The sequence below is a fragment of the Calliphora vicina genome, chromosome 5 (genome assembly GCF_958450345.1).
Source record: "Calliphora vicina chromosome 5, idCalVici1.1, whole genome shotgun sequence".
Classification (NCBI taxonomy): domain Eukaryota; kingdom Metazoa; phylum Arthropoda; class Insecta; order Diptera; family Calliphoridae; genus Calliphora; species Calliphora vicina.
The window spans coordinates 12,828,187-12,851,063 of NC_088784.1; the positions used below are offsets into that span (position 1 = coordinate 12,828,187).

Genomic DNA, 22,877 nt, shown 5'->3' on the forward strand with positions numbered 1-22,877 from the left:
TGTTTCAAACTCAAACTTGAATGCAAAACACATTTCTTGGGGTGATGTCAACAACAATTTCAATGGTGAAGTGCTAACGACATGGCTTCAAGACGAATCTATTTCGGTTACCAGAATTTGTGATGCATACCCAACATATCCCGGCGGATCCTCTCATTTAGACCACTTTATAGTAAGCACAAATTTTATTGATAATTCTCAACAAAATTATAAGACATCTACACTTCCAACTTTTTCGGATCATATTCCTTTGGGACTTCAGATATGCATTTCAGATTTTAACTTTATTTTTGAAACTCCCAAATGTTTTGTGTCTTTTAAAGAAACAAACTGGAATGCATTCAAAATGGATTTAAGTAGAAGCCTATTAAATCACTTCCCCCCAAACAATAGAAATTTAACTAATGATGAAATAGATTATTTTATAGAGGAATTTAATACTTCTGTGAGTTTTATAACGAAGATAAATTCTAAAAAGATTGAAAACAGAAATCGAAAATATATTGTTTCGGAGAAAGTAAAAAAGTTTTTAAAAATTAAATATAACTGGCAAAAAGATTTAAAGAGGATATTCACTAGAACATTAAACAGGAGACATCCTGAATATTTGCTTATTTCGAAACAAATTGATTTACTTAAGATTATTATAAAGGAACAGATTGAAAAGGAGCAAGCAACCCTTTTCAATGAGAGATTAAGGGAAATAAAACCTGGTCCATGGGCTTATAAGCAAATTTTTAGGATGATAGGAAATAACAATCGTTCTCACGTTAAGGAAGTTTCAGTAAATGGGGTCAAAATTACACAGCTAAATCAAAAATTAGACGCTTTAAAGGAACATTTTGCAACTGTTTATCAAGGTTCTCCTCCAAATAGAAATATTTCGGAAATAAATGAAACAATCACCGACACTATTTCTCAAGTTTCAAATTTTATAACATTCAATGATGACATAACATCATTGAATAATCTTGGCAACCCAAAATTTACGGATTTAAATTCTCTTTTAGACATTTCTAAATTGATAAATAATAAAAAATCGTGCGGTTTGGATGATATATCAAATTATATAATTAGGAAATTTCCAGCAAAGGCTTTTGAATATCTTACCATATTGTTTAATAATTGTTTAAATAATTGCTATTTTCCCCGTGTGTGGAAAATTGCTAAAATCGTTCCTATTCCAAAACAGAAGGGCAATAGCGATGTTAACAACTTGAGACCAATTTCATTACTTTCTAATGTAGGGAAGTTATTTGAAAGAATTATTCGGGAGAAAATGGATATAGCCTTAAATGATGCGTATATTCCTGAGAATCAATTTGGGTTTAAGAAAGGTAATTCTACGGTGCATGCTCTTCTGAAGTTTCACTCTGGAGTAATACAGAATTTGAGAAGAGGTAAATGTACTGTTGCAGTATCGCTTGACATCGAAAAAGCTTTTGATAAGGCCTACCAAGATGGCATATTATTCAAAATGATAAGGATAGGCTTTGATTCATCAATTATAAAACTTTTTCGGAGCTTTTTCGATGACAGGAGATTTTGCATACAGATTGATAGTGTGTTATCATCTCAGGGTGGTGTTTATTGTGGTGTTCCGCAGGGATCTGTATTGGCACCTCATTTATACAATATTTTCATATATGATTTTCCACATGAATATAATGATTCCAAAGGAATACTTTATGCCGACGATTCATTGCTTTATGCTCATGATGAGTCACCTCAAATTGCACTCCAACGTGTTTCATTGCACCTTAAGAATGTTGATGAATTTTATTCTCATTGGGGAATAAAAATTAATGCCTCGAAAAGCAATGCAATCTGTTTAAGAAATGCTTCCGGGAAATGTAAATATACTGTTGTTCCGGAGAGCAAGAATTTGAAATTAATGTTAAATGGTTCTGAAATCACATTTAAGGACAGCATAAAATACCTTGGAGTTAACTTTAATAAACTTTTAAAGTTTAATAAACATGTTGTTTTTAACATGGAGAAGGCAAATCGTGTTAAGGGTGCATTTTCAAAACTATTTAATAACAAATTCTTGCCAATTAATACTAAATTACTTTTATATAAAGTAAGTATAAGACCAATTCTTCTGTATGCATTTCCAATATGGTTCAGCATTTCAAAAACAATGATGAGGAAGATGGAAATTTTTGAACGGCATATTGTACGAAAGTGCATAGAGAAGAATTTCAAAGCTTATAATAAAAGGTTTTCAAATAAATTCATTTATGAGGAGGCAAAAATACCTCCACTTTCTTTTTATGCTCTCGATTTGATGAAACGCTTTGTTGACAGATTGTCATATTTTGAAGGCAATGTAATGCAAGATATTCTGTCAAACGAGCAAGGATTTAGTTGGTCAAACACTAATTACCTCTCCACTGTTGGAATTTTACATGAACCACTGAATCATTTTCCTGGTCTAAACTTCTACTCAAGTACAACTCCCGGAATACATAGGGGGTGAACATTATTTTTAATTATTTTTTTGTTTTGTTTTGTTTAATTTTATTATTTATTACATTTTTTTGTTTTAGATTTAATTAGATTTAAGATTTAGTTTTTAAGTTTTTTATTTTAAGTTCAATAAATGTAGATATAACTCTACTCGTATTGCTAAATGTCGGGAGCAAACATTGTTTCACACAATATTAATAATTAATTTTACATATAAGTAATTAGTTTTCTAGAATTTTGATAAGCTAGTCGCATGACCGAATACTCATGAAATTAAAATAATACGCTATAGTTTTAAGTTTTCTTATAATATTTAATGTTGTAAATCTTGTAATATGAAAAAAAAGAAGTCTCAATAAAGTTAACTAACTAACTAACTAACAACTTTTCCAAATAATTTCCCTTGTATTAACTGCTTTAAACAGTTTTTACACAAACTCGCCTAAAGTTATGCCATAACTTTTATGATACTAAACATCAAAGCTGAATATGGCCGTGGCTATAAGTGTTATTTACTTAGTTGAACTTATAAAATAAATCAATTTTTCCTGGAAATAACTACAAAGAAAACGTGCAGTTTTGTTGCTAAAAAGTTTGGCAAACAAAGCTAACAAAGCTTTATAAACTATAAAAAATTTAAATATTTTTTTGAGGAACAAAACTTTTTCTTATAAAAATACTAGAATTCTAAATTCGCTAAAAAATATTTGCTTAATAAAATCCCCCTTAAAATATGCTGCATTTTTTATAACAATTTTTTACATATTTTATTGCAAATATTTTAAAAGTTGTCTCAGAGAAAATTTATGAATAGTATTTTGCATTACTTTAATTATTTTTCTTAAAAATTTTATTTTTGTAGATTTTCTATTGTAAAAGAAATTTAAACTTAAATGTTTATAAAAATTTGCATAAAACCACCAACATGTGATAAATGTTATACTGCTGCATACAATATCCTGAAAGTATGCACTAGAAAATAAATATATGGTTTTTCCTGTAATGTGCCATGTGTTGCTGTTAGTTTTTTTGTTACTTAACAAATTACCCAATACCTAGCTAAAATTTACCTGAGGAAAAAGTAGAATTTAACTGATGGCGAAGTTTTTCGTAGAACATGTAAAAACATGCTACTAATTTATTGTACTAGTTGGAAGCAGTGTAGCTTAGATATTTGTAAAAATATATGTTAAACTCCTGAAAGTATGCAACAAATAATAAAAAATGCGAACAAATTGTTTAAGAAAAGCTTGTTTTTATCTGTTTACTAACTTATATTTTACACCCCTTTCGAACTCAGTTTAAGGTATTTCAATTAAATTGAAATTCAAAAATATTTTACAAATTATTAGGAATTTTGCGAAACAATTTAAACCTTTTTTCATTAATTTTTGTTTGATACATTTTTAGCAATCAAATTACTTGTTATGAACTTAATAAAATGCCTAAAGTTAGGCAACATTTTTGTGTTGCTGCTAAATAAATACTTCAAAAGACTGTTTAAATGGAATTTTTACCCTAATAAGCAAATAATTTTGTTATTTTCTTTTATGATTTCGTTACAATTTATGTCACTTTAGTTAATAGTCAAAACAAAACAATATAATCAGGGTTTAAAGCCTTGTTTCCGTTTAACAAATACATAAATATTTTTTGACAGCTAGTATTTGTTGCAAACTATGAAATAAAATTTCTGTTCCTGTTTATGAAAAAGACATAATTAACTCGGTTGTTTTATAGCAAGCATATTTGCAACAGGTGTCTTTGACATGTTTAACAAATAAAACCTTTTTTTCTTATTTTTTCAATTTATTTATTTGGAGCAAAACAGCTTCATTTCTCATTTCTTTTTTCCTCAACAATTTCACAAGCTAATAAAATGTTGTAAAATAGCAACAGCAGAACATAAAAAAAAACTGAAATGAAATACTAGTTTAACTAAAAAGGACATGAATATAACTGCAAGACAGACAGTTAGACGGAGATACAGATAACTTTTATAATATGTTTTTTATCCTTTTCATATTTTTCATAATAGAAAATAAGTATAAATAAATATGTTTGCTTTGCTATATTGTTTAAGCAATCCCCCCAACAATAAATATGAAAATCATTAGCTGCCAGATTATGTGGAAAAAAACTTTAGTTGTTTTCTACTGTTGCATACTTTAGGGTGATATTTAAAACTTTTTTTTTTTTTGTAAAATGACTGCAAACAATGGTTACTCATACACTTATAGTTTTATTTGAGAGTATTTGTGTTTATTTTACACACACTTGTCAGTAAGCATGTGTGCTTACTGAGAAGTTTATTATGTTTAAGTATTTAAATAAATCTGGATTTTTATTCACTAACATCAAGCTGTAAATTGTTGGTAATCTTATTATTTTATATTATATTGTGTTTAACATTTCTACACATACTAAATTATATAGTTTATGGTTAATATGTGGTAACATTTTGATAGAAAATATTTAAAGTTTTTAAATGGAAAGATATTTAGAGCAGAAATTTAAAAAAAACATCAGATTTGTTAAAGATAATGTATCACTTTAAGTTACTACTTCTCACAAATGTCTAGGCTGACTCCATTTTCTATAAATTTAACTCTTATGTGTCCTTTAAAACTCAAATATAGGTCAGTTGGCATCCTTACATATCCCAGAAAATTTAGCTTGGAGTTAATTGTCACTTTAGTGTCCCTTTGTAATCTAAAGTGTAGACTGTTTTAAAAGTTTTTTCTTTTTATTTCAATTTACGCACGACTCACTACAAATCATATACTGCTGCAATTATTGCCGTTTTACTGTCACTGCTTTATTCCAAGTTTTCAAAAGGGGCTGTTTTTCAGGCTACATGATCAATGTAGTATAATTCAGGCTGAGATTTCAGCCATCAAAAGGGCGGTACACTGGATGAAGTACTATATGCTATTTGGTGAGAATATACAAATTTGTACTAACAGTAAAACCTGCTTTTAAATCCCTCTCTAATGTCTATTCGTCATCCAAATTGATACATGAATGCCGAGTGTCTAACCTGATATCATTCTGGGTGCCGAGTCACGCTGGTGTACTCGGCAATAGTATCACTAATGAACTAATGAGATCAATCATTTGATCGGTATATCGCTCTCTTGTTGTAAATTACTCATAGAGCGCAAATTTGGTCTAGTTGGCCAGCTCATATGGACAATTTGCTCGATATCGCTTACATGGCCCGTTTACCACAATCATAGGTCAACTTCCCTTAAGGGGCTATCACGAGCTCGACTACGAATATTGATAGCCGTGCTTACAGGACATTGGTGCGCATTAGGCCGGGTCTATTTGTATAGTGGATCAAAAAGAAGATCATAAGAAATCATATAGCAGAAACGCAATCTACGGAAAATTCTACGAAATTTTCCCCAAGGAACCATAGGTCTAAAATCAAATCCTATCTTGCGCATTTCGTCTTTTATCTAATAAAAAATAGGATTTGACATAAGACCTATGGTTCCTTGGGGAAAATTTCTTAGAATTTTCCGTAGATTGCATTTCTGCTATACGATTTTTCGTGAAAAAAATCGGCCCAGCCTAGTGCGCATGCTGGGAGAATGAAGCTATCATGACGAAGACTAGGAGGAAATGGTTGAACATCGCCTCTGTCTTTGCCCTGCTTTATTGGGAATAGGTAATCCTTTTAAGTACGGTTTAGCGGATCTATAGAGACTGTACATTAGGAAGATTGATGCATTTATTAGTGAGGGCCTGAACATGATCTTTTAGGGTATAATAATGGGACCAATTCATGAACCTAAGTGAGCTGGTAAAACCGGCTGCATTTATAAATTAACCTACTGCCTCTTATTAGAGGAATTTTCAAAATTACATTATCAAATTTTTAAAAATTTGGTTAAACAAATTTTAGAATTTATTGATCATTCATTACATTGGGATTTATTGAGAATGTAATAGTGAATAAAAATATGAAAAAAGTATGTCAATATCTTCTTTAGTTTTTCCGTACATGCGATTTAAATTTAGCGGTTTTCGAGAAAAACTAATTTTTTGGAGAATGAGCCTAATTTCCCTATTGTTATGTACATAGAGATATGTCTGACACAACAAAATACATTGACTAGCATGTATTTTGTTGTTGCCAGAGATAGGTTTTTGATAACAGACTTACGTTTTTGACAATTACGTGTCGTCTCTATGTTACCCTATGGTTATGTATTTTAAGTAATCTTTTTCTACAATATTATACTCTGAAAGTTTTTTTAAAATCGGAAAACGTTAACCCTTAAATCGTGAAGGTCAAAGGTCTAATTTTTCAATATTTGGAATTTCTAATGAAAAGATAGCGAAATGTTATATATTTTGGTCCGATTTTAATGAAAATTGAAAAAAAAAATAGAACGTTGCGCCACCAGTTAGTGTTATCCTATCATTCTAATATTTTACATAACTTGTTTCTACAATACACGGAGCAATTGTAATGGGGGACGGCCTGTACCTTGAAATTTTATTCGTCCATATAATCTTGGAGCTCTCTATGTATCGTTATAGATAGCGGTGTCGCTATAGCTATGTACTCCTGTCCATCTGTATGTTGAAATCAACTTTCCGAAGCCCTCAAATAACTTACATACATGAGTGATAGGGTTCTATAATTGAAACATAAAGAGTCGTCCTTACGACTTTTTTAGATTTTTTAAAACTGAACTTTTCGTAGTTTTGACTTTTTTAAATTTTTGAATAGTCTACCTTTCGACTTTTGATAAATTGTGAAAAGACGACTTTTTGAACTTTAAATTTTTTATCGACTTTTATCTGCATGTTGAAATCAACTTTCCGAAGCCCTCAAAGTTCTATAATTGAAACAAAAAGTCATCCTTACGACTTTTTTAGATTTTTTAAAAGTCGACTTTTCGAACTTTTGTCTTTTTTAAATTTTTGAATAGTCTACCTTTCGACTTTTGGTGATTTATGAAAAGTCAACTTTTCGAGCTTTCAACTTTTTTATTTAAATCGACATTTTTTGCCACCTTTCCAATATTGTCAAATGTGTAGAACCTTAATGAGTGATACGTCAATATATCAGCTATAATCACACTTAGATTGTTATTTAAAATCTAGAAAGTCAGATGCGAATATCTCGTTTTTTCACCAATTCTTTTTACCAACATTTTTTTTAAACAAATTTATTTTCATCAAATAATTTTTTTCAACCAAAACTTGGGGAAGGGTATATAAGATTCGACACAGCCGAATATAGCACTCTTACTTATTTTTTAATAAAATTATAACTTACCTTACACATTTCTGCATAAATCGGCCAAATATAGAAGTTGTAGCTTTCCTTGTAGTGGTAATTCACATTTGTTAAAACGCATTTTTTTATAAATTATATTTAACTTTGCGTTTAATAAATTATTTTCATTTTATCAAATTTTACATATGATTTCTTTTAATTAATAAATTAGATTTTTATTATTCACTTTTCATTAATAAATTTCTTATATTTTTTAATTTCTAATAGATTTTTAATTATTTTCTTATTTTATTTTATAATTATAGCCTTTTCTTAAGAATTTTCCTTAATTTACAACAAAACTTTACTATTATAACACTTTTATAACATTAATTACTTTATTTTTGGCCTTAGAACACTTTACACAATTTAATTTTACTTCCCCTTTTCTTATTATTTACTTAAACATCGTTAACTCTTTAAAACCCTCACTAATATTTAAGGAGAGTTTACTAAGTTAGTGGAGTGAGAGAGCATCATCTAAAAAAACAACAACAACACACAATCATTTCAAGCCCACCATTATTTTTTTGGCTATTGCACTTAATTTGCACTAAAATATTTGGCCGCAAATATTTACACGGAGTTTTCTTTTTAATTATTGATACTTTTTAATAATATTTTTATACATTTATAAACTTTAACTATTGCTTAACATTTTTATGCAATTTATTTATTAAATTTACATGTTTAAACACAAATAATTATTATATTAATACGAACGATTAGGTGGGTGACACGCGTTGTCCACGAATAAAAGAATTAAACTAAAGAAAGTAAACAATGAAAGAGAAAGGGTTGCCTATGGTTAAGAGAAAGGGTAATAGGAGAGCAACAAGTGGGGATTATTAGGGAATAGTAGTAAAAGGTAGAAATGAGGAGAATAAAAGGGATTAAATAGAAAATTAAGGAAATAAAGTAATAAATTATTGAAATACTTTATATTTATTAAAGTTTTTATATAAAGTTGTCTTTAAAATTGTGGTGTATTAAAAATATATTAAATATATTAAATAGAAAATTAAGGAAATAAAGTAATAAATTATTGAAATACTTTATATTTATTAAAGTTTTTATATAAAGTTGTCTTTAAAATTGTGGTGTATTAAAAATATATTATTATTTGTAATAAATTCATGTATTGGGGTTAATAAATTTAAGTTGAATGTTTAAAATTATGGCAGTTAAGCTTGCAGAGTAAAAAAGATAAGTGTTAAATTTAATTGTAAAGTTCAAATGTATTTTTAAATTAATTTTAAACTTTTTTAATAAAAGTCAAAGTATTTATTAAATATTAAGATGTGTATCTTAGCAGTAGGTTAATTTACTTTACTTTGATTACAAAGAGACCAATTGGTAGCTGGTAAACTTGGGTAGTTCCTGAAAGAACTAGTTCAATTGAACGATTCACTTGTCTGAGCTAAATGAAAAAAAGACCGATTAAACTAAATGAGATACCTAGTTCATTTTTAAACTATGAACTAAAATAAGTGGTCAATTTAACTATAAAGCACAAGTCTAGTAGCTGCTTCAAAACAGTTAACGTTAGGTACATGATCTTATTAGTCGTGATGAGTCAGCTAGCTGACTAGCTACGTAACTAGTTATTTATTTAGATGTTACTCTGTAAAGTTACATTGCTAATTCGAGTTTGTCTTTCTATTTGGCAATTTTGCTGATTTTCTATACCAAAGTTCTTAAAATAATCATAATTATTATAAAGAAAAGTTATTTATATTTGTGTCTTACTTTAAAAGTTAAACTGCGCTATGGATTTGATTGACTTAGAATTTAATAAATTTCCCTTAAATATTTATAATTGTTTGCTACTTAAATAAATATTTCCAGGTGTTATTCACAATATCCAAGAACTTCTATACAAATACCCTTATAAAAAGTATAAAATTAAAGAATTTTACCCAAATCCATGCTGACATATTGTAAAAGTTAAACAGACAGTTGAACAAATATATGTACAACAGTTGACAAATAACAAACAGAAAAAACCACTTGACTGACTTAAATACAAGACAGACAGAAATAAGCCTTAGGAACCAGTTTCAAAATTAACTTACCCCTCTTTTAACACATCCAAATCTTTTGCAAAAGAAGCTGACATATAAACATACCCTAAGCTAAGCTCGGCAAGGCCATAAACAACAACCTACAACTTAATAAATGTTTTACTTTTACTATGACTTTTCTGTACAACTTTTGTTGTCAAAATCTTTTATATATAAAACATGTTTCAACATGTGTTTAAATAACACTTTTTTACCCCTAAATGTAGGTGGTAATTTATATAGTATTTCTCTACCCCTTAAAATATGCTTTAAATGTTATAAGTACGTTTTTAACAAAACAACAAGATTCAAAACATATTTTAGTTTTCCAAGAAGACAAAAATCTTGAAAAAAAAAAATAAAACAAATGAACTGTTTTCAGCTAACAAATGCTTAACAACAACATGTTAACCCTTAATGTATTTTTGTATTGTCTTGCTGTTATTTAGTAAAGCATATTTTAAGGTGCTGCACAAGAAAACATTTCCTTCACCTTAGTGTTTTTGACAAAGACATTTTTGAAAATGTTTTTCTTCTTATTATTTTTCCTTCAATGATGATGTTGAAAATTCTTTTGTTAGCTTAAACAGTGATATTTTTCCCTTTAAAGAAAAACAATTTTCCTGCAGTTACCTTTTCACTTAAGCTAAGAGTTTTATGTTGATATTAGATGGCAAAAAAAAACGAGAATATTTATAAAAAACTATATAGAAAAACTCATGAGTGTGCATAAAATAAAGCTGATTATAAAACATTTTGTTTATGGGGGGGAGAGAACACAACTACAGACAGTAAGTGTGGCAAAAAAAAGTTATTTTTAGCTGTAAAATATTTGCAAATATCCCAGCAGTTCTACTTAGCGAACTTAGATAGAAATTGCCACAACATAGATTACAAAGAGACAGTGAGGTAGCTGGTCGGAAGTAATGCAAATAATACTGGTTCCATTGAGCCAGTTTTCTTCATAGTTCCTCAAGTGTTAAATTGACTTGTTATTTAATTGGATATTTTTACATGTAGGTGTCCTAAGAAGAATTTAGACAATTTTTAAACTACTGTCTAAAAACTTTACTGGGTCACTATCAAAACTAAAGGCTTGTATATAGTTTATTTGCTGTGTTTTTATATAGAAAATACTATTTGAAATACGCCTACAAGTATGCTTTATTATTTTTACAGCATACTATTAGGCAGACTTGATTTAGGTAGCATATAAACTGCCAACGAATGTGTAGGTAATAAAAGAATTTTTAATAGATAAATAATGGTGGCAAAACGGGTTAAAGCTAAATTAAATTATAAAACTATGCTGTATTTTATAATTAAAGTTATAAATCATTGTAAGTGGTTAAAGGTAGGGTTTAGGAAAATGAAAATGAGCCGAACAATTTAGGATTTAAAGTGAATAAAATGACTTGAACCTAAAGTGAAATGAAAATAAACAACAAAATACTACAAATTGGATTATAAAGGGAGTCTAAAGGACTATAGTGGCAGCAATAGTCAAAAAATTGGTGAAATCTGAAAGAGTTTAATTTGACTACACTATAGATTACTAAGGGACACTAAAGTGGTAACTGACTCCTTGCTAGATTATCTGGGATACATAAAGTTGATAATTTACCTCTATTGTCATTTGAAATGGTATTTAAATATTTACTAAAATGAAGGTTTCATTTGACCACTCTCTTGATTACAAAGGACCACTAAAGTGACCTTTAACTCTAATTAATTGTAGGGGATGTGTAAAACAGTTAAATTCCACATTATAAAGAAACTTTAAAAGACAATAGACTCAGCAGTAGTTAAAAACTTCGAGACATCTAAAAGAGTTTAATTTGACCACACTATAGATTACTAAGGGACACTAAGGTGGTAATTGACTCCCTGCTAGATTATCTGAGATACATAAAGTAGACAATTTACTTCTATTATCATTTCCAAATAATATTTAAATAATATAAGTACTTCCTAAAGTGAAATGTAAAACTGTTTAATTTGACCCCCGTCTTGATTACCAAGGACCACTAAAATGACCATTGCTTAATTGTAGGGGATGTGTAAAGCACTCAATAATCTTATTTTTGCAATTAAAATAATACTTAAGTGTCATAAGGTACTGGCTAAAGTGAACTATATAAAATAGTTTAAACTGACTTCACTAGAGATTACCAGGGACCACTAAAGTGGCAATTGAATGTTCTCTACATTGTATGGGATATGTAAAATAGTCAATGAACTTATATTTTCAATTAAATCATTACTTTAGTGTTAAAGAGTACTGGCTAAAGTGAAATATTTTAAATAGTTTAAACTGACTTCACTTTAGATTACCAGGGACCACTAAAGTGGCAATTGAATGTTTACTACATAGATTTATTGGATGTGTAAAGCAGCTAATAATATTTAAGTGACATAAGTACTTCCTAATAATATTTAAGTGACATAAGTTCTTCCTAAAGTGAAATCTAAAACAGTTTAATTTGATCCCTCTCTAGATTACCAAGGGCCACTAAAATGACCATTAGCTCTAAGCTTAATTGTATGAAATGTCTAAAGCAGAAAATGAACTTACTTTAGCAATTAAATCAATACTTAAGTGTCATAAAGTACTGGCTAAAGTTAAATATATAAAATAGTTTAAACTGACTTCACTCTAGATTACCAGGGATGACTAAAGTGGCAATTTAATGTTCTATACATTATATGGGTTATGTAAAATAGTCAATGAACTTATATTTCCAATTAAAACATTACTTTAGAGTTATAGTGTACTGGCTAAAGTGAAATATTTTTAATAGTTTAAACTGACTTCACTCTAGATTACCACGGACCACTAAAGTGGCAAATGAATGTTTACTACATATATTTTTTTGGATGTGTAAAGCAGTTAATAATATTTAAGTGACATAATTACTTCCTAATAATATTTACGTGAAATAAGTACTTCCAACAATGAAATGTAAAAATGATTAATTTGACCCCTTTCTTTATTACATAGGGCCACTAAAATGACCATTAGCTCTAAGCTTAATTGTATGAAATGTTTAAAGCAGAAAATGAACTTATTTTTGCAATTAAAACAATACTTAAATGTCATAAAGAACTGGCTAAAGTTAAATATATAAAATAGTTTAAACTGACTTCACTATAGATTACCAGGGACCACTAAAGTGGCAATTGAATGTTCTCTACATTGTATGGGATATGTAAAATAGTCAATGAACTTATATTTTCAATTAAAACATAACTTTATTGTTAAAGAGTAATGGCTAAAGTGAGATATTTTAAATAGTTTAAACTGACTTCACTTTAGATTACCAGGGACCGCTAAAGTGGCAATTGAATGTTTACTACATAGATTTAATGGATGTGTAAAGCAGCTAATAATATTTAAGTGATATAAGTACTTCCTAATAATATTTAAGTGACATAAGTTCTTCCTAAAGTGAAATCTAAAACAGTTTAATTTGATCCCTCTCTAGATTACCAAGGGCCACTAAAATGACCATTAGCTCTAAACTTAATTGTATGAAATGTCTAATGCAGAAAATGGACTTATTTTTGCAATTAAATCAATACTTAAGTGTCATAAAGTACTGGCTAAAGTGAAATATTTAAAATAGTTTAAACTGACTTCACTATAGTTTACCAGGGACCACTAAAGTGGCAATTGAATGTTCTTTACATTATATGGGATATGTAAAATAGTCAATGAACTTATATTTTCAATTAAAACATAACTTTAGTGTTAAAGAGTACTGGCTAAAGTGAGATATTTTAAATAGTTTAAACTGACTTCACTCTAGATTACCAGGGACCACTAAAGTGGCAATTGAATATTCGATACATAGATTTCTTGGATGTTGCAATTTCAAAGGATACATAGGTACTTTTTGAAATGAATTATTCAATATAATTCATACTAACTCCACTCTAGATTACCAGTAACCAATAAAGCGACAATTGACTCAAAACTAGATGGAAATCTGGGATATATAAAGTAGCCAATAGACTTATAAAATTTTCTGTAGAAAATACTGTTATTATACCCTTCACTATGAGTGACAAGGGTAAACATAAGTTTGTCATTCCGTTTGTAACTTCTACATTTTTCATTTGCGACCCCACAAAGTATATAGCCATGTCCGTCTGTGTGTTAAAATCAACTTTCCGAAGCCACCCAAATAACATACATACACGATTCATACATCAATATCTCCGGAATTCTTTGCTCGCTTCGGTTGCTATTTAAAATCGAGGAAATCGGTCCAGAAATGGCTGAAATATAAGGAAAAAAAACCGGGACAACCTCGATATTCGACCTATTTTTGACCTACTATATCTGGATTACTAAGTCATTAATATACACAATATGGATATCTAATGATAGATATTTCAAAGACCTTTGTAACGACGTATATAAGACCATATTAAGTTGGACCTACAATGGGTCAAAATCGGCAAAAATATTTTTTTTAAACCGAATTTTTTTTTTTCACCAAAAAATTATTTTTTACTAAATATTAAAAAAACTAAATAATTTCGAAAAAAAAAATCCAAAAAATAAAAAAAACATTAAAAAAAACTAAAAAAAATTTTTTTTAAATTTTAAAAAAAAAATTAAAAAAACAACTTTGGAAAACAAATATTTAAATTTTGTTCACCTAAAAATAATTAAAATTTTTATTTTAAAGTATAATTTGGTGAAGGGTATATAAGATTCGGCCCAGCCGAATATAGCTCTCTTACTTGTTAAACTACAATTTGTTTAAAAACTTAAAATTTATTAATTCTACTAAACTGATTTTTTCTGATTTTCAATAAAAATTTTCTTAAGACAAGTTTCTTAAACATTCCAAGGGAATCTCATTAATATTGCTTTAGTATTTTCAACATACTGGCTAATATAACTTAATCAACTTAGAATTTCATAGGAATCATGATAACTTAAAGATTTTTTAACGATAAATTTTCATAATTTATAAACAATGGCTGCTGGCTGACCATCATACAAATTTGAACTAAATGTCTATTGACCTCGCATCTCAATTATTAGCGTAATGACCTTTAAAGAAACCTAAAAATATAGCAAACACAAAAGCAGACTCTTCTTTTTAAATCAAAGAGGTCCCCTAAAATATGCTACATTTTTTAAAGAAGCCTCAGGCATTAAACAAATGCTTTTATAAACAATTTCAAACACTAGCAATAACAAAAAGCCCTAGAAAATAGCTAAAGCAATTACTAGGAATTTTTTTATTAAATTCAATTGCTTTTGAGAAAAGTACATGGATTTAAACTGCTTATTATTATATAAAAAGAAAAATTCTTTTAAATATTTCGAAACACTTAAAATTTGCTAAAGAAAATACATATGTAAAGAAATCTTTGTATGAACTTTTTAAACAAAGTTTTTGTTACCAAAGTTTTTAGCAAAATAAATAAAAAATTAAAATATTTACCAAAAATTTCCACAAAGCTTAAAGGTTTCTAAAATCTTAAGTGAGTGCTTTGACAACTTTCTAAACTACTAAGAACAGTTAAAGTATTTAAATGTGTGAAAGGATTTGTTTAAAATGAGGTTTGTTAAATTATTTAAACTGAAGTTTTAAACTCCTGGAAGTAGGCACTAACTTTAGTAAATAAAAAAACAACAGTTAAAAGTATGCAAATAAATGTTAAAAGTTAAGCATATGTAAAATTTTAAAACAAAATTGATTTTATTAAGATTTTTTAACCTATATAAAGTTTTAAACATCTTCAAGTATACTAAATATTTGAAAATAAGTTTCAAGCTTAGAAACACCTTAAAGTATGCAACAATTTTAAATATAAAATTAACTTTAAACTGTTTATAAGAATCAGAAAAGGGAAACTTGATAAGCTTAAAACATTTAATTTAAAATATTAAAACTTTAAGCCTTATAATTACAAAATCTCCTCATTATCTTTTCACTTAAATATTAAAATGTTATTTTAATCTCCATTAAAATTCTTATACTGAAACTATAATTTCATTCCGCAAATAAAAATTAAAAAAAACACTCCCTCAGTTTTCTAACTAAAAGAATTTTAGTTAAACTCCTAAAAGTATGCAAACAATTTTAGGTTTTTGTTTCTGTGTTTCTGTTATAATCCCCCAAAATCATGCAACATTTAAAATTCTAGTCATTCAAGGAATTGTACAAAATAAATTCATTAACTTGAATAATTTTGTTAGAAATAAAGAAAAAAAAAGAACATTTTGCTTAATTTTAAATTAGATTTCTATTCAAATCTACAATTATTTTTGTCATTTGGCTTTTGGTTTTTAAGTTTTCTTTTTTTTCTCATTTTTTAATTCCTAAAAAAAGTTGTTGTGCTGGAAAGACATAAATGTTTTTAGCTGAAAACCTCATTCAAACTCATAAAAAGAAACATTTTATTGTTGAACCATTAAATTACTTTTTTTTTTGTGTAAGGAATTCTTTTTCATTTTAAGGTAATTTCCATTTGAGTCGTTCAAGTCTCTTGCTAGCTGTCTGTTGGTTATTTTGTAGGAACATTTTTTTGTTTTCCCATAAATCCACTTTTTTACTTATTTTCTTGTTTTCAATTTCTCTTTTCCAGCTACAACATCCACGAGCCGTTAAAGCCACAGATGATGTTGCCAATGTATCACCTTGTGAATTGGAATCCATTATAAATCAATTGGTGTATCCAAGTCCACAATATCAAATGCATGTAAGTATATTAACATTATCAGTTTCTTAGCTTTTGGAAAAGCAACATGTTGGAAATTTTTTATACCCTTCACCTTCAAGTATATATATTCTGGATCCTTATAGATAGCGGAGTCGATTAAGTCATATCCGTCTGTCTGTCCGTCTGTTGAAATCAATTTTCTGAAGACCCCAGATATCTTCGGGATCCAAATCTTTAATAATTCTGTCAGACATGCTTTCGAGAAGTTTCCTATTTAAAATCAGCAAAATCGGTCCACAAATGGCTGAGATATGAGGAAAAAACCAGGACAATCTCGATTTCTGACCTATTTTTGACCTACATTTGGATTACGAAGTCATTAATATATACAATATGGATATCTAATGATAGATATTTCAAAGACCTTTGCAACGACGTATATAAGACCATAAGTTGGACCTACAATGGGTCAAAATCGGAAAAAAATATTTTTTAACACGAATTTTGTTTCAATAAAAAAAAAAAAAAATTAAAAAATAAGTTGGAATTACAATGGGTCAAAATCGAAAAAAAATATTTTTTATCCCGAATTTTTTTCACCAAAAAAAAAATTATAAAAATCAAAATTTTTTTTTAAAATTTTAAATTTAAAAATTTTTAAAAAAATTTAAATTTAAAAAAAAAATAAAAATAACAATTCAAAAATTTTTTTTTTTCAAATTTTCTTTTCATATTTCCTCCCCCAGGCCGCTTCTTTACGCAATCAATTGCGCAACATTTTACGCGAACGCCAGCTGGAAGAGGGCGAAGAGCAGAGTCTCAACAATGACATGGACTATTTGGAGGAAGATAAACGTTCAGTGGCCGCTCTAGCAGCTCAGGGTCTTTTACATCACAACAATGCGGCAGCTGCCAAACGTAGTCTAGCCACTCTGGCCAAAAACGGTCAATTGCCCACACCCGATCCCGAAATCATACCCGATGGCGATCAGCGCAATGAAGACAAACGTTATGTGGGTGCCTTGGCCAGATCGGGTGGTTTAATGGGTTATGGCAAGCGTAATATCGGTACATTGGCTAGAGATTTCCAATTGCCCCAAAATGGCAAACGTAACTTGGCTACCATGGCTAGATTGGGCATGTTGGGTAATCGTAATGATCCCAAACGTAATATGGCTTCGGTGGCTCGTTATAATTCGAGAATGTATAATAATGCCGAGAAACGTAATATTGGAGCATTGAAAGGTTCTCCCGTGCATGGTGGTGTACAGCAGAAGCGTGCCGAAGATGATGTGTATTTGCCAGCGGTTTATAATAATTATGTGGATCCTTTGGCTTATTACTGGAACTATGGCACTTATGCCGATTTGGATTGGGATGATTTTGGTCGTGCTCAAAAGAGATTTTTAGGTGAGTTTTTTTTTCAAATATTTTACAACAACTGCTAGAGCAATGTAATATATATTTTTGTATATATAAAATATTAAGATATTTATAAATAATATTGATATACAAATACTTAACATAACTATATATACATATATATCAAAATAAAACCTAAAAGTATGCCAATAAATTTAACAAATTATTTATATACATATATATATAAACCATACTAAACCACTTAACAACAAAACTCAAAATTCAAATTGAAAAAAAAATTCCAAAAAAAAAATTCAAAACCAAAAAGATACCTCCAAGGATCCTGAATTATTTGGCATAGAACATGCACATTTATTACAAAACCTTGAAGATGAGGATGCTACACTAGCTGTCACCCATCTGCCCGACGAAGAAGGCGACAGCCATAGTGTAGCTGCATTGATGCATGATGATGAAGATGATGCTGTGGAGGAGGAAGATGATGAGGAAGAGCAGGAACATTATGCGGCACCCACCAAACGTCATATAGGTGCTGTATATCGTTCGGGATTTTTGCCCTCGTATAGGGCGTTACGCAGTACCGCTGGTTCCGGAGTAGGTGGAGGCCGTTTTAGTCGTTCTGGACGTGCCAGGCAATTTGTATGAGTAAATGGCGGTGATTTGTGTGCTATCTTTTCTGTTTCTGTTTCATCTACTTCTTGTACTACTTTCAACTTCCAATGTGTTAATTTTGTTTCTTGATTTTCGTTCCCATTCTGTTGATTGATTGCATTTCAAAATTATGTACAATACTTCTTCTTTTTTTTGTTGTGTGTATGTTTGTTTGTATCAAACATTTTCCCTTGCCTTGATAAAACGTAGTTGAATTGTGGAATTGTAATTGAAGCATGTAATTTTGCACACTGTACAACACCAACACCTACCTACCCACCCACAAACATCAACAAACAAGAAACAACTGTAGTCTATATTTAGGCTGCCAAACAATGGCTGTGAAAAATGTAATCTGTTTTTAAACAAAAGCCTACTTTTAGGTTGTTGAATTTTTTTTTCTTTACGATTTGTTGGCTTCTTTTGTAGCAATTTGATTGTGTTTTTGCGTTCGAATTTGAATACAATTTATTTTAGCAAATAATTTAATAGATGTGTATTATTTACGTTGTTAGGCAAAAAATAATGCAAAAACATTTTTAGTATTTGTAAAATATGTGGCAAAATAAAGGCTGTAAAGCTTGTGCTAACAAATTATTGTTCATTTCTAATGCCAAAAAGAAATAGCGAGTGATGTACAAGTGATGAAATTGTTGAGAAAACATTTATATATTAAAATTGTTTAAATATATTAAGATTTTAGAGGAATTCTTAAACAGAGACGTAACAAAAGGAAAATACTAAAATAAATTGATTAAAAAATCTATTTTTAAAGCCAGAAAGAACTAGAACAGAACTAGAACAGAACTAGAACAGAACTAGAACAGAACTAGAACAGAACTAGAACAGAACTAGAACAGAACTAGAACAGAACTAGAACAGAACTAGAACAGAACTAGAACAGAACTAGAACAGAACTAGAACAGAACTAGAACAGAACTAGAACAGAACTAGAACAGAACTAGAACAGAACTAGAACAGAACTAGAACAGAACTAGAACAGAACTAGAACAGAACTAGAACAGAACTAGAACAGAACTAGAACAGAATTAGAACAGAACTAGAACAGAACTAGAACAGAACTAGAACAGAACTAGAACAGAACTAGAACAGAACTAGAACAGAACTAGAACAGAACTAGAACAGAACTAGAACAGAACTAGAACAGAACTAGAACAGAACTAGAACAGAACTAGAACAGAACTAGAACAGAACTAGAACAGAACTAGAACAGAACTAGAACAGAACTAGAACAGAACTAGAACAGAACTAGAACAGAACTAGAACAGAACTAGAACAGAACTAGAACAGAACTAGAACAGAACTAGAACAGAACTAGAACAGAACTAGAACAGAACTAGAACAGAACTAGAACAGAACTAGAACAGAACTAGAACAGAACTAGAACAGAACTAGAACTAGAACAGAACTAGAACAGAACTAGAACAGAACTAGAACAGAACTAGAACAGAACTAGAACAGAACTAGAACAGAACTAGAACAGAACTAGAACAGAACTAGAACAGAACTAGAACAGAACTAGAACAGAACTAGAACAGAACTAGAACAGAACTAGAACAGAACTAGAACAGAACTAGAACAGAACTAGAACAGAACTAGAACAGAACTAGAACAGAACTAGAACAGAACTAGAACAGAACTAGAACAGAACTAGAACAGAACTAGAACAGAACTAGAACAGAACTAGAACAGAACTAGAACAGAACTAGAACAGAACTAGAACAGAACTAGAACAGAACTAGAACAGAACTAGAACAGAACTAGAACAGAACTAGAACAGAACTAGAACAGAACTAGAACAGAACTAGAACAGAACTAGAACAGAACTAGAACAGAACTAGAACAGAACTAGAACAGAACTAGAACAGAACTAGAACAGAACTAGAACAGAACTAGAACAGAACTAGAACAGAACTAGAACAGAACTAGAACAGAACTAGAACAGAACTAGAACAGAACTAGAACAGAACTAGAACAGAACTAGAACAGAACTAGAACAGAACTAGAACAGAACTAGAACAGAACTAGAACAGAACTAGAACAGAACTAGAACAGAACTAGAACAGAACTAGAACAGAACTAGAACAGAACTAGAACAGAACTAGAACAGAACTAGAACAGAACTAGAACAAACTAGAACAGAACTAGAACAGAACTAGAACAGAACTAGAACAGAACTAGAACTAGAACTAGAACAGAACTAGAACAGAACTAGAACAGAACTAGAACAGAACTAGAACAGAACAGAACTACAGCAAAACTGAACAAGTAAAAGAATATTTTCTTCAAAAGATTTAGCTTTTCCAGCTTTTCCAGCATTTTCACTGTTTTTCTTTAAATTCAAATATTTTTCCAATCTCTCCTGGTTACGTCTCTGTTTATACTGTAAAATGTAATACAATAACAAACAAAGGAGTGTATGTAATATCAAATGCTAAACAGGATACGAGTATTAAACATTACAAACAATACAAAGAAAAGGAAAAAATAGAAAAATATTGAAGAAAAAAAAGCTTTAATGTCAATGCAGCTGCTGTGGCTGTCGTAAATGTAGTAGAGCATGTGTGTGTTCAAGTCTTCTGTTGCTTCTAAACTTTAACAAATCCATACCTACAAACAAAACACACACACGTGTTTACACTCACACATGAGTGTGGCATTAGAATTGAATGTGTGTGTGTGTATCTGTATATTTTTTGTTGCTTCCACATCCTGTCTATTTTTTGCTTTAGTATTGAGTTTTATTTTATCATTTTTGCTTTAGCAAGTGTGACTGAGGTGTGTGTGAGTCTCTGTCTCTTCTCAAAATCTTAACAATTGTTATATCCGTTTTATAAATTATATTTTACTTTATTTAACAGCTTCTGGTTTTTCATTTTTCTGCTTAAATTTCATTTTACTGGTATTTATTTATGTTTTCTTACTCGTTTTTCTTTTTCAATTTCCAACTGTGTTTATTTTCTTTATTTGCAAAATGTAATGCTGAGTTTTAGCAGCTTGACCTTTTATCACTGTTCACCTTTTGTTATTTATTAAGACTGTTTTTAATTTAAGTTTATTTGATTTAATTTCCGTTTTAGGTTTGTTTTTCCACACTTTTGCTTTTATTCATTTGCTTTGGCCTTTTTAAAGCAATACAACTTAAATTGCTACTTTGAATTTTGTGTTAAAGTTTTCTGATTTGTTTCTTTGTTTTGTTTTATTTACACCCTACAGTGTAATACGGTGGGAAAAGGCCAACGGAAGTTGAAGAAGAAGGCGGAGGATAGAAATTAAATTCGATAAAAGAATACTTTATCTTTAAAACTTTAATGGAGTAAGAAATCTTTAGTATTTCAGGAGTTTAAGTTCCAGTTCTGTTCTAGTTCTGTTCTAGTTCTGTTCTAGTTCTGTTCTAGTTCTGTTCTAGTTCTGTTCTAGTTCTGTTCTAGTTCTGTTCTAGTTCTGTTCTAGTTCTGTTCTAGTTCTGTTCTAGTTCTGTTCTAGTTCTGTTCTAGTTCTGTTCTAGTTCTGTTCTAGTTCTGTTCTAGTTCTGTTCTAGTTCTGTTCTAGTTCTGTTCTAGTTCTGTTCTAGTTCTGTTCTAGTTCTGTTCTAGTTCTGTTCTAGTTCTGTTCTAGTTCTGTTCTAGTTCTGTTCTAGTTCTGTTCTAGTTCTGTTCTAGTTCTGTTCTAGTTCTGTTCTAGTTCTGTTCTAGTTCTGTTCTAGTTCTGTTCTAGTTCTGTTCTAGTTCTGTTCTAGTTCTGTTCTAGTTCTGTTCTAGTTCTGTTCTAGTTCTGTTCTAGTTCTGTTCTAGTTCTGTTCTAGTTCTGTTCTAGTTCTGTTCTAGTTCTGTTCTAGTTCTGTTCTAGTTCTGTTCTAGTTCTGTTCTAGTTCTGTTCTAGTTCTGTTCTAGTTCTGTTCTAGTTCTGTTCTAGTTCTGTTCTAGTTCTGTTCTAGTTCTGTTCTAGTTCTGTTCTAGTTCTGTTCTAGTTCTGTTCTAGTTCTGTTCTAGTTCTGTTCTAGTTCTGTTCTAGTTCTGTTCTAGTTCTGTTCTAGTTCTGTTCTAGTTCTGTTCTAGTTCTGTTCTAGTTCTGTTCTAGTTCTGTTCTAGTTCTGTTCTAGTTCTGTTCTAGTTCTGTTCTAGTTCTGTTCTAGTTCTGTTCTAGTTCTGTTCTAGTTCTGTTCTAGTTATGTTCTAGTTCTGTTCTAGTTCTGTTCTAGTTCTGTTCTAGTTCTGTTCTAGTTCTAGTTCTGTTCTAGTTCTGTTCTAGTTCTGTTCTAGTTCTGTTCTAGTTCTGTTCTAGTTCTGTTCTAGTTCTGT

At 29.7% G+C, this 22,877-nt stretch overlaps 1 protein-coding gene across 2 annotated transcripts in view; it reads left to right on the top strand.

Annotated features, from left to right (window-relative positions):
- The window catches only part of Nplp1 (Neuropeptide-like precursor 1), an 80,054-nt gene that overhangs the window by 51,423 nt on the left and 5,754 nt on the right, over window positions 1-22,877 (top strand). Inside the window, exons 2-4 of one of the 2 annotated variants that reach the window (XM_065511592.1) lie at window positions 16,447-16,560; window positions 17,268-17,931; window positions 18,212-18,543. In XM_065511592.1, coding sequence (XP_065367664.1) covers window positions 16,447-16,560; window positions 17,268-17,931; window positions 18,212-18,543 — 1,110 coding nt within the window. The remainder of the gene's footprint in view (window positions 1-16,446; window positions 16,561-17,267; window positions 17,932-18,211; window positions 18,544-22,877) is intronic. The other variant, XM_065511591.1, reaches the window with a different exon arrangement.